Genomic DNA, 13236 nt, shown 5'->3' with positions numbered 1-13236 from the left:
TTAGCAGTAAGACCAGATGCAGCCTTAGGACCTGACCTTGTGCTTGCTGGCCTCTCTGAGATTATAGATGTTTGGCAGAAGATCAAGCTAGAGCCCATTGTGCTGTCCCTTCTCTGCAGAGGGACTTGAATGAAGTATCAGAATGGTGCTTCATTCCGACTACTCCAGGCATGTTCCAAATTAATTGGGATTGAGCCTACATCTAGTGTCATGTGGTCAGGTTGCAGGATTTCACTCTAGGCCAAATTTACATACAAAGTAACAAGGGGCAGACATGCACTCTGGAGCCTGAATTAGCAGTTTGTAGGAGTGGAGGCGAGAATGATTGCTAAGTCAGACACAACTCTTAAGAATCCTATTCTTACACTCCTATGCTTACAAAGCAATTTATCTTGCTTCCCTATAAAGTCACAATCAGGGCACCTGGGTGGCTCAGATGGTTAAGCGTCTGCCTTCGGCTCAGGTCATGATCCCAGGGTCCTGGGATCGAGTCCCGCATCGGGCTCCCTGCTCCGTGAGAGCCTGCTTCTCCCTCTGCCCCTCTCTCTCACTCTCTCTCTGTCTCTCATGAATAAATAAATAAAATCTTTAAAAAAATAAATAAAGTTACAATCAGATCTTTATAACTACTGAATAATAATCAGGTAAAGTGGCAGTATTATCAAGCAGAAATAACGAGAGAGCACCGTATTTGATTTCTTCTTTCTGAGATATTTTAAGATGTATATGAAACCATATATTGATTTAAGATCTTGTAAGTTCCTCAGCATGTTTACATAATGCACACATGTTATAATAACAGATATGGAACATGGAAGAAGTAGTAAAAGCCCTATTATGGCCTGAATGTCAATAGTTGTGGCCTTTTTCTTCTGGCATTTAAGATAAAATGGGATTAATTAGTAGAAAACTGCTGAGATACAGCCAACATAAAAATTTAGCATGGGATGAGTTAAGATGGGGAAATGAAGGCAGCATATGACTTCGGACATGCAGCGTCTTTGAAGTTGATGTTGAATGATGGAGACATATCTAGGTTTTATGGTTTGAAGATCAAGCAATCAGTTTAAAAAAAAAGAAATTTCCCACAACTAATATAAACCAAAACAGATTTTAAAATCTGTACTTTTTCCAATTTCTAAATGGCAATAGGAATGTTATTATACTTGGAAAATAGAATAGAGCCCATTCCAGAAGAAACTAGGTAAACACTTTTTTAATGAATGATACCATACATTCAAACCCAATCTAATATAAAAAGTAGATAACACAATATATTAAAAATAGCAGCTGCTCAATTAATGTTTATTGAATTAATTGAAAAGTAAATATAAAACTTTCTAATAGAAAGCATGAGCATTTTGACTATAAGACAAATAAATGAGGTGTGTAACACTGAACAGTTAAGCATATAAAAAATACAGAGCTTAATTAGGCGCTACCTGAATTAATCAAATCACATCTTCAGTCACACACAGTGAAGAGAAAGCTTATTTTGCATAGTACAAACTTTGGTAATCAATGGCACCGATAAGGCAATGAGCCAAATGGAAAAAAAAACTTAAGAAATAATAAAAACAACACAAAAAGATACATGAACTTAATATATACATGTATCTTAAGAAAATAGGTTAATTCTAGATAGGCTATGTGAAAAGAAAAAAAATTAAATCCCATTGACTGGTTTCCTTTGTGACCTCATTTGTAAAAGTCAATTCTAAATATTAAAGATTTTTTCCCCAAAATAGATTATTTCATTACACTTAAATTCAATACGCTACCTAGACATCTATAACATTTTCTTCAACTTTATTAAAAATTAAAAATATTCATTGTAGCAATAAATTTCTAACACCAACTTTGGGTACATAACGTCATCTACAATAGAACATTATAGATAATTTACAAGCACCCTAGGTATGTCCTTACCAGAAACTGCTAATTTCCATGACATACAACATGTCAGAAAATATCAGTAAGGATAATAATAAATCTAAAGAAGCAAGTTTTTTTTTTTCCTTACTCATTGAGCAGCTTTAAGCACTACAGGAGTTCATCCTAATATGAAGGATTCCAAGTTTATATCTCATAAGGAAAAATCACTGAACAGCATTATTCCCAAGGTCCCAACAAAATGAAGCCTTAGTAATTAGCCATACGTATGCATAAAATAAGCAGCTAAGACAACTGTAAGGATGTTTTCACAATCTTCCCTTGTTTGCTTTTTAGCTTTCAATATTCAGATGATCTTTATTTTCTCTCTGGCTGCCAAACATCCCTATGAAATGTATTTTTCTTTAAGAGGTAATACGTCAATGAAAAACAATTATAATTTGTAATCATGGGGCGCCAGCTGGCTCAGTCCACCAAGCATGCGACACTTGATCTCAGCGTTGAGGGTTCGAGCCCCACATCAGGTATAGAGATTACTTTAAAATAATAAAATCTTTTAAAAAACTATTTGTAAGCACATGTTTTGGATGAGTTCATTTTTTTTAAAAATGCTTGGAGCTTCAAAATACCAATTGCTCAATACAGCGCGCTCTACACTGGCCCATTGCTAAAAATGGATTCTCTCTTCCTTGGCAAGTAAGCAAGTTGTATAAGCACAAGTGACAAATTTTTAAACAAACTTTTACTCTAAGAAATCTAAGGAAGAGTGTGAGTTATAATCATTGCCTTTTACTCTTCTCAGCTCCAAACATAACAGATGAATAGTTCTGATTATACTGTTGGTGAAAATGCGCCCATGTTACAAATCGCAACACAAAAACCCCAAATGATGTTTAAGCTCCTCTGTATCTCACAATTGAATTTTCATAACAAATCATATTAGCAGGTCTTCCTTTCTCACTACAGCATAGAAATCTGCAAAAAATGGATTGTGATTTGAAACAAAAGCTTATCTGCCTCCTTTGTTTTCTTTTCTTTTTTTTTTTTGGTCAGCACAAACTCAGAATAAGCATTTAATGCTTTCTTAAAGGATGAATAGATTTCCCATAAAAAGCACTGAAATTATGGATAAAGTTATAACAAATATACTATTTGTTTTAGAATCTAAAGAAATTGAATCCCAACATGTTTTTCACTCTGATACATGTAGTATTTCATATTAGTCCTATTTGCCCACTCTCTTGTTTTGTTAACTGAAACATGAAATCTATCTGCTAAGCATTCTAAGTCTTTGTTCTGTTTGATTTTTCAAAATCCAGAGTGGCAAATAAAATATTTCCCTATGCCACAAGAATAGAAAAACAAAGGCTTACCAGCTCTCCTGTTAACTTTACAATCAAAAACCTATGCCTGAAAATGGTGAACTTAGAAAAGTCAAGGGTGCCATGTCCATATTTGTAACCCAACACCAGAAAAGTGTCTTAAACACAGTATTCAAAAAATGCTTCCAAATAAATTGGGAATTATTATATTTGGGGGAAAAATAAGATATAACTGAGAAATCACGCATTTATCCATTATAATTTATACTGGTGGTACATTTAAGCCATAAATCTTAACCATTTTATCCTCTTATTCAATGTCCTTCTACTTGATTGAATTTGCTTTCAAGAACAGGTGAGCCTCTAAAGGTCGTCTTTTGTAGCCCAAACAGACTGGTGTTAAGAAATAAACATTTGGCACTTAATTTGGGCTATATAACCCAGTGGTACCAGTTTAGTTTTTTCACAAAATATCACAAAGCTGTATTTATTAAAAGTAGATTTGATTTTCCTAAACTACAGTCCCAATCAAAGAAAGAAAAAGAATAATATTATTAAGTAAAATTATCATGCAAATGCAAACAGAGCATTGGACTATGGACATCAAGATAAGATTATAAAATTTCAGTACATAAAATGAGTAACTTAAAACAAACTTTCTATTTGTATTTTTTAGTTTATTGGAATTTGGAAGGAAGAAAGTTCCTTGATAGAATATATGGCAAAAATATTTTAAAGGTATTTGAATATAATGGACTGCAATAGCTATTGAATTTTTTTCCTACCAAGAACACTTTTTCACCCTTACGTGTGTATGAACAGTGTTCCCTTTGTATTGAGGAAATTGTTCTCCACTCCATGTGGTCTTTAGTGAGGCTATGGATCATGATGCCTTCTCCCTCTTCGCTTTGCTGCCCACCTCTTGTCACCGGGTAGACATGTTACTCTGGCTGGTCTAAATATGTGACAGGAATGAGCACTTGACTCAGAGTCCTTGTCTGGGACAGAGTATACTGATGCCCCAAAATAACAGCTCGCTCTTTCCAAAGCTAAGTGGTCGCAAAGCCTGAAATCTTTGGCAATTACCTTCATCTGATACTCATTTGAACAAGGAAAGAATGAGGAAAACAAAATCATAGGTAAAATTGACGAAGAGAGGTCATAAGAACATGGGTTGATTCTCTGGATCTAATTGCACTTGAGGCAATTTCCTCCCTCTGGACCACCCAGTTATATAAGACAGTAACCTTTTTTTCCTCTTAAGCTAGTATGAACTTGGTTTTTGTAGCCATAGTCATAATACAGAGGAATATCAATAAGAAGATGAAATCAAAGTTATATGGAATCATTAAGTCAATTCAAAATAAAGTATTCGGGGCACGTGGGTGGCTCAGTCGTTAAGCGTCTGCCTTTGGCTCAGGTCATGATCTCAGGGTCCTGGGATCGGGCCCCACATCGGGCTCCCTGCTCCGCGGGAGGCCTGCTTCTCCCTCTCCCACTCCCCCAGCTTGTGTTCCTGCTCTCGCTATCTCTCTCTTTCTCTGTCAAATAAATAAATAAAATCTTAAAAAAAAAAAAAGTCTGGTAAAAAAAGAAAAAAGGTTTTTTTAATGCTTAAATACACCATAACCATATTATAAAAATATGAAAATATGTTCAAAAAGCACAGATTTTATTTATTCATTCATTGATAAATATGAATTAAGCAATTAACTACTTACCCAATGCTATATTAGACCCTAGGCCAAAAAAAGGAGAAGGAACTTCTCCGTGGAATGCTACCATCCACGGCCTTCCTATCAGCCCCAACCTTCCTACCACTGACGTGAACGATGTTATCATGAGACAATTGATCTACATTCAGTACTAAAGATCCTTGGATAAACAGAAGCCCAGAAGAGCTGATTTATAGTGAGCCTCACATTATAGCCAGTCTTTTTTTAAAGAGTCCCAGAAACTGATTTCCAATTTCAAGTAAGTTCTACCAGTTTGGGTTTTTTCCTGTGAATATATCTTTATAGTTAGCTCAGACTTTAGATTTTTTTTTTTATCAAACCATGATTTTATAAATAGAGATTTCCACAACTAAGCAGTCAACATTCATAGCAGAACCTGCTAAAATCACTTAAACTGAGGTCTTATCAGATTGTTCATTAGGTACCTCTTCTATGAAAATTATTTGCCTGTATAGAAAATGATTTTGCAGTGTCTTCTCATTTCATTAAAACATAATGGAGACACCTTTCTTAGAAACTTTTCAAAAACAACACCACCACTGCTACCAACAACAATAGACATCACTGATAAAAACAATTTGGTGCAAAGTTCAGATGAAGCTTACATTTTCAGCACTTTGAATGCAGTTATTTTTTGAAATGTATATTGCACTTTTTTCCCTTTATGAATAATCTAGTTCAGTTTTATTTAAATTTCCTACACGTATGAGTTATCATTCCCTTCCTATTTATATTTATGCTCCTCTACTTCCCCATTAGGTATTTAAGAACTCTGGCATTAGCTGCCATCACCTAGGATAATTCTTTTGGATCCGGGTTATTTATAAAACCAGTTTCACAACTGATTCATCTCTTCTGCTTAATACATTCTGAGGTACTCTATCAAAAAATAATTGTGGAAATAATTGCACAGAGTATAACATCCCAAGGTCTTGTTTTTAGGGGGAAAAAAAAAAGGGAGGGAGGTTTTTCACGGAGTATTTTTATTTTTATTCTTCCCATGTTATTCACCAATCTGTGGTTTTGTTTTATTTTGAATGCTACCATCCACAGCACTACCTAATGAAACGCTGAACCACATGGTGCTCACATGTCAGTCTGACTAGTTCAAATAAAATTTCATTTTCAAAGAAAAGCCTTGCAACCACCTTTCCAAGAAACCAAAAATAATTGTTTAACATTCTAAGATATTAAAAATAATCTAAAGTGGAAAACAGAAGAATTATATCCCTGTTTTTTGTGGGCAACCAGAGGGGAGAAAACACAAAAGGAGGAACAATGAGTCAACTCTGAAGTTCTCTGACTTGCACATTTCCCTGGACCTCCACATCCCTAAGGGACATGCCCCATGGGGACTCCCCAGGTCCAATTCAACTTCTCCCTCTGCCCTTCTGCCTGATTCCACCATGTCCTTTAGTATTCCAGGCCCCTCTGTAAAAACAATCTTCACCCTCCCTGCTTCCCGTTATTCAGAGTAGTCGGGGGCAAAATGCCCAAGTTACAGCTGACTCCCCTCTCCATCCTTTTCAACCAATATCCAGTGATCTCTCAGGTTCTATTAACTTTTTAAGGTCTCTCGAATTCACCTTCTTATTTCCAGTTTCACTGCCATCACAATAACAACAACAGCAACTAATATTTTCCAGAGCCATCAGAGCCTGGCTCAGCAAGAGAAAAACTGTTCCCTGGAGGTTCTGCCCCACCCTATTCCTGACATGATTCTGACCAGGGCATGTTTTCCTTATGGTCCTTGACCTACTTTTACTGGGACAGACCTAGAATCTCAGTACCTAAGATACACCCTAAGTAACTATGGTCCATTGAAGATGTTGTTTCCCCTTCAACAACTAGGTTTCTACTCTGAATCACTAAACAGCTCTACAAGTTCCCCAACAAGAACTGTAGCTCTTTTCTAAATGCAGAGTCCCAAAATTCCACATAGTTTTTTCATGGGAGTCTCCTTTCCCAGTTGCTGGCTGGGCCCGAGTCCCAAGGCCTAAGGATTTGGAACTATTTGATTTTGCTTAGCTACACCATCTAGAAGTCCCTGGAGATTTGATCCTCTCACATATCAAGGCCATACCCTTTTAGACCTAAGTCATTATTTAGAATTCCAGCCATCACTCTCAGTGGATTGCCCTGCAGAAAGATCAATAACCCCATCCTACATGGTCCCAACTTCTGACATTCCTAGCTTCCTACCAAATGTTCGAAAGCCCCGTCCTTCTGAGTTAGACCATTCTTAATCATTATCTCATTTAATTCACAAAACAACTCAAAGAAATAGAATTTTCCCCATTTGACTTGATGAGAATTTTAAAATCAGAGAGATTACATGATAGAAAGTACACAGCATCACATAGCTAGGCAGTGGCGGAGTTGGAACTCACACTCAGGTCTTCCTATTCCCAATTTCATACTGTCTTCACTATATTAGGTTTCCTTTTGCCATGTCTCTCACAAGGACTCTTCCAAGAGACTTATAAAACAACTTTCTGTCTTCCAAATTATCCTATACATTACCGTAAGGATATTCTTCCTAAACGTTCTCAGCCAGCATATAAATCTCATCCTTAAGTTGCTCTTCCATCATTCTCCAATTACTTATGAAATTAGTGCCACTTCCCCATTCAAACATTTGAGAGTTTCCATAATCTGGATCCAGCCTGCCCGTCAACGTTTATCCCTCATTATTCCTCCATTATCCAAGCCAGGCCACATTCCCTCCTGTGCCTCAGCCACTCAGCCCAGGCTCTTTCTGAAGTTCTACATTCCTTGTTTCTAATTTACTCCAACTGTCAGAGCACAGTTCAAATTCCACCACCAAAAGTCTCCCAGGACTTCATATATCGAAACTTATCCCATCCTTCTGTTAACTTTATTCTGGCCATATTGGCATCTTAATGCAAACTGCAAGATAGGGTTCCTCTCTATCAGCCAGAGTGACTCACCAAACTTTCCAGCCTCCTCCTTATCACCACATTCTGTAATTCTTACAGAGACCACCATATTCCAAACTCAAGTCATCATTATTTTCAAGCTCCTTTAGAACAGAGAATTTGTCTTTTTTGTGTCCCCTCTTCCAAGCTTAACACAGTGCCCTAAGCATGGTTAGAACTCAATAAATAAGTGGATGAAAGAATAAATCAGATAATGGGGGGAAGGGAGGTGAAAAAGAGGAAAAGTTTTCACCAGCATCTACTTGAGCTAATAATGAATTTTAAACTTTTATATTCCTAATTAAGGTTGGAGATTAAACCAATATTCTGATAACTGTTAGATATCATGTTTGCCTGGATAGAAATCTAAAAATTTTAAAATGATTTATTTCATTCCAAATGAAAATAAAACGTGAAAAAGATTTTTTGAATCAAATAAATTTTAGAGAAGGCATTAAATTGTTAACATGCAAAATGTTCATAACAAAGGCCTTCTCCAGTCACTCACTTTTGAAGTTATAAGAGAAAGAACCACTACAGTGTTCCTTTTCTCTCTCTTTTTTTTTAACTACAGTGAAGGAAGGCTCCAAAATGAAACTCCTGTCCTTGCTGATTAAGAAGTTGATTCTGAACAAACTATGCTTCAACAAAATGTGATTTACAGCAAGGGGACCAGACCATCTAGGTCACTGGATTTGGGTGGGCAAGGGAGGGAGGACAAAAAAAAACAAGAAAATCGGCTTACATTTTTTTCTCAATTAAAGATTAACTTCAAAGAAATTAATTCATTGACGATAAGGCCAGGCATATGAATAACTTCCAGCAAAAAAAAAAAAAAAAATTATCTCTCAATTTAGCAAATATCTTGCCTTCAAAGTACCAGACATCTGAAAGACTTACATTTTCTGATTATTTACATTTGCTTAGCTTTGCATAAATCCATTCCATAGTATAATTTTTTTCATCCACTAGTTTGGTAAATCATAAAGAATAAAGGGATAGTCTCTTCTCTCTGCCCTTACCCTGAAATAGATACAGTATATTTGTTTTAAATACCAAATATAATTTTTTGAAGATAAGATGGTACTTTGTAAGTATAAAGTGCAATTCAAATTTAAGGCAGAATTATAGCTTTTGTATATTACCAGAGATGGAGCAATCTCTGCCTTGAAGAGACATAAAGTGCTTGAATTGCCTTAAATTTCTACAAAGTGAGCAAAATCCCAAGCTATCAACATGTTGATAAAAATCTCAACCATTAGTTAGATCAACTTTGGTTGTAATGATTCTATTTGTCTGTCAACTTTGACATGTGACTACCGCTCCGGTTTCCCCAGAGGCTGGCTTCCCTAAGGATAATTTACTCCTTTTTTTCACAAAATAGCTGAAGTTTAACTATATTAGAATGAACACTATACCCATCGGCCCCCACCAGATGAAACTCAAGACGCTTTGCTTGCAATTTGTGGCTAAAATAACACAAATCTTTCTAACTGCTTGCCAAATCTTTCAACATAACTTACTCAAGCTAAAGTCCATGAAGAACTTCAGGCCAGAAAGACTGTAGTTAGAAATTCCACTCTAAAGTTTCCCTAATACAAATAAAATAGATGAAACTTAACAAATAAATATAAGAAAACAACTTTATCTCCTCTGGTAGTCAACTACCAGTTCCTTGAAGGAGAAAAACGCAGTCACAGCCTACAGAGAGTTTTAAAAACCAATTAGTCACCGAGGATTTTGAATCGAACCTTTTATACAGAGGGGAAAAAAAAATTCCAAAGGGAGTAACCCAGAGACGCCTTCTCTCCTTCCCTCTATAATTGTAAAAATAACTGCAAATTCCCCAGCATAAATTTAAAATACATTCCACTGTTTTGTTTATTTACAGGATCAAATTATCCGCTCTTTTGCATTGTCCATCCATTTTCCTGTATTTTAAAACAAATCACAGTTACAGAGTACCTTGAATCCAAATATAAATCCACATAAATATTCATATAAATATGAATCCAAATATTTCCTATTTTTTATCTTGCAATTTTTTCTAAATACTAAACATAATTAAACTCTTAAAATAATAAAACACTGTTCCTGTATTTACATCCGGCCTGTCCACTAGATGTACTGATACGTAATAGAACCACATCATATTTTTTTCTTTGAAAAGTTCCATCAATGAGGGGAAAAAAACCTACAGGCTACTTAAAAACAAAATCAATCGATCTCACTCGGTTTCTGAAAAACATGATCTTTAAAGAGAAATTTTAAATGCCAGAACCAAATGTCCGAAGACCCTGAGACTTATCTTTTTTTCCCTTCAGTAAATACCTAAAGATGAAAGGAAATGCTTTGACTTAGAGAATATACATTATTCACTTCCATTTTAGGATGGTGTTTACCAAAATATCATAAATACTTAATAGCAACTGTTCCAAGTGCTTCTAGCAAAAGGCAGTAAAATGAAACATAAACCTCAGCTGTGAAACGTAGGAGTTTTGCTTTGCATTTCCTCATCCCACTTCCCCTTACCCTCTTTAGGGGAGCCCCGATTCTAACAATCACCAGAGACAGTGCAACTGAATTCCAAACAGAAATATTATGAGCTCCAGTGAAACAACTAATCATTAAAAGGGAAAGAACAACGGCAAATACTCAGCTGCTGGTGCACGGTGCCTGCCTGATAGCTAAGAAACACCATGTTTGGAGGAGGGAGACACACACATTCCAATCCAAATTTTTACTTTATCTTCTGGAAAGCCTATAAAACTTCCAAGATATCAAGAGAATGAGGAACTCCATGCTCATAGGGTGGAAGTGTCTAAGACTGTTCATGAAGATCTTAAACTTGGAATCTCAAACCCAAGCTCACAGAGTTCAATTTATAAGCATTAATACTAACAATTAACACCAACAAAATCCAGATCTTTAGAATTAATGCCTTGTTCTCAATACCGAACAAACTTCCTTCTTAATCTCTTTCTTCAAGATAACGACCACCTGAATGGATATCAAGATTACATCTTATGTTGTAAAATGTACCTAAAACCATACGCCTTTCTTACTCCCAGAAAAATACTCACAGAATTAATTATTCCTTTAAGAGCTTGAAATCCACCTTTGACAGGGAAAACTTGATCCTTGGAATCAGCAATTCTTTCCAGCTTTAGAAAAATGAGGAACATTTAATTAATGGGTAGTTGAGACATACATTTTATACACTTCATTATGTTTCAGTTATGTTCATCTGAAAATTACACCAGAGGATCAGTTCACCAGTGTAGCCTGTCAGGAACTGAAGGAGATGGCACTAGTGTTACTCGAAACATAGTGCAATGAAATGAATTAGCCACAGGCCCTTTACATCGGCCTCAAGTTTGAATCTCAAAACAGTGCAGTTCTACTAGCTGTAAATGTCAAGAGACACAGGAATCTTAGTCATGTTCAACCAGAAATTTAAATGTAAAATCATCTGGTGAGCCAAGAAAAAAAAAATTAATATATAAACCTTCAAAACTTAACGAAAAAATTTGGGTTTTGGAATGAAAATTATTAAAGATTTCCTCTAAACAGATTTCCCAAATCCCTGCACTCCTAGGAGTCAAGTTTTCAATCAAACTAAAACACCTAAATAAGACCGTCATAATAATCTTGTCAGTTGAGCTCAAGGAGGAGTATTCATAATATTTTAATCCAAATGTGTGTTCTATAATATCAGTTCCTCCAAACCAAATGAATATTCAAGAAATTCTAGAGTTTCATTTTCAGTAATGAAACCTATCAAAATCAGACATTATTGATGCAGAGTTCAAAATCATTTTATAGAAAATCTTTAGCAAGCAATTAGTGTCACAGTAAATCACCAGTGAAAAGAATTTGATGAACTACTCTTAAAACAATTATGTAATTTAGATTAAGGTTTGCAGATCTGCTGCACTCACTTGAGCTTGTTCAAAGTCAAGGACACCAACACAATAAACTCTAGCCCCAAATGACCTCGATATCTTTGCCTATGGAGAGAGAGAGAGAGAGAGATAGAGGGTTGCATTATTCAAATATCAGGCTATAGATACAGAGACACACAGCAAAGTACACTGGGGTATAAGGAACAGTTTCAGCTCAATACTAACCTCTTTCTCTGCATATGATGGTACCAGACCGTCCAACTTACCATCTGTCAGAGCAATTACGATACTGGAGGTTTTTAAGCCTCCTGCTTTCTGAATTTGTTCATTTGCCTGAAAACATAGAATAATTATCCAACTAACAATTTAATCTTAACTTTTAACCAGCATGTTCCATCAGGCTGAATTTATGAGTCTGACAAAACCAAATTATTATAGACTGGCTTTTAAAACAGGGTATTTTGTGTTAACTATTTTATTTGAAATATGTATAGATTCACATTATAGAGTAGTTACTATTGGGTTAAAGGATACAAATTTTAAGCTTTGATTGACTAGTCTGAAAATAACCACACACCACAAAAATTCCTTAAAAAGCAAAATGCCATCCAAATTTTTCTTATCACCACGGTAAATCAGTCTCATCCTTAGAACAACTAAAAGCATTAAAAAAAAATTTTTTTAAAGATAAACATGTAATGGGGTCTTTGAGTTTTACTAGAAAGTTATAGTTTATTGCATTACAGAATAAGAAAACATTCTCTCCCATACTTATAAATGTGAAAGAACTTACTAGCTTTAGTCCTTCATGGATGTATGTCTCTCCTACTGGACTAACACTTTTTAAATCCTCCAAGCCTTTACTGATTTTGCTTCTGAAAATTATAAAATTAAACAAAAGAAAAATGAGCAAAGATCAAAATAAGCACTTATCAAAAAACATGGCAGTATTACAATTAAGGTTTCTTCAGTAAGAGGAAAGAACATGGGCATCTTTGAGGACAGATAACTTCTCATACTTTTTGCTATTTTAATAAGTATTTAATAGCATTCGTATTTTAACTACAAAAAATAAAAGTACTGACAATATGAAATAACTTGAGAAATCTAGGTATATTCTAGGCCTTTTTGAGCTGAGAACAGATAACTTCTATCATATTTGTTTGACTAAATGCTGAGGAGTAAAACATTTTCCTTCATCCAAAACAAACAAGGATTGTGTAGGTCAGCTTAAGTGAAAAAGCATTTCTGAAGCACTTACCCACTTCCCTGCAAGTTGGAAATTTCCTTTGTTATCTGCAGGTTTCTGAGGCACATTACTTAACCCTTACTTACAGAAATTCACAGTTTCTACTTTTGTTTCCCAGAGTCCTATGTCTCAGAATCTAGTCACTCTTGTAGCATCTTATCACCCATCCAGACACCAGCTCATTCTCTTGAA

The 13236-nt window shown here is 35.4% G+C and overlaps 1 protein-coding gene across 4 annotated transcripts in view; it reads right to left on the bottom strand.

The window, feature by feature from the left end:
• ANTXR2 (ANTXR cell adhesion molecule 2) overlaps window positions 1-13236 on the bottom strand; it is a 149734-nt gene that overhangs the window by 119529 nt on the left and 16969 nt on the right. For all 4 annotated transcript variants that reach the window (XM_031041750.2, XM_081812265.1, XM_081812266.1 and 1 more), the window contains exons 4-7: window positions 12589-12670; window positions 12021-12128; window positions 11832-11900; window positions 10974-11054 (exon numbers count right to left, since the gene is read on the bottom strand). In XM_031041750.2, the coding sequence (XP_030897610.1) occupies window positions 10974-11054; window positions 11832-11900; window positions 12021-12128; window positions 12589-12670 (340 nt within the window). The remainder of the gene's footprint in view (window positions 1-10973; window positions 11055-11831; window positions 11901-12020; window positions 12129-12588; window positions 12671-13236) is intronic.

The sequence above is a fragment of the Leptonychotes weddellii genome, chromosome 2, assembly GCF_054177405.1.
Source record: "Leptonychotes weddellii isolate Sample4059 chromosome 2, ASM5417740v2, whole genome shotgun sequence".
Classification (NCBI taxonomy): Eukaryota; Metazoa; Chordata; class Mammalia; order Carnivora; family Phocidae; genus Leptonychotes; species Leptonychotes weddellii.
Note: the sequence above shows the minus strand (reverse complement) of the source record. Positions and strands in the feature narration are given on the sequence as shown.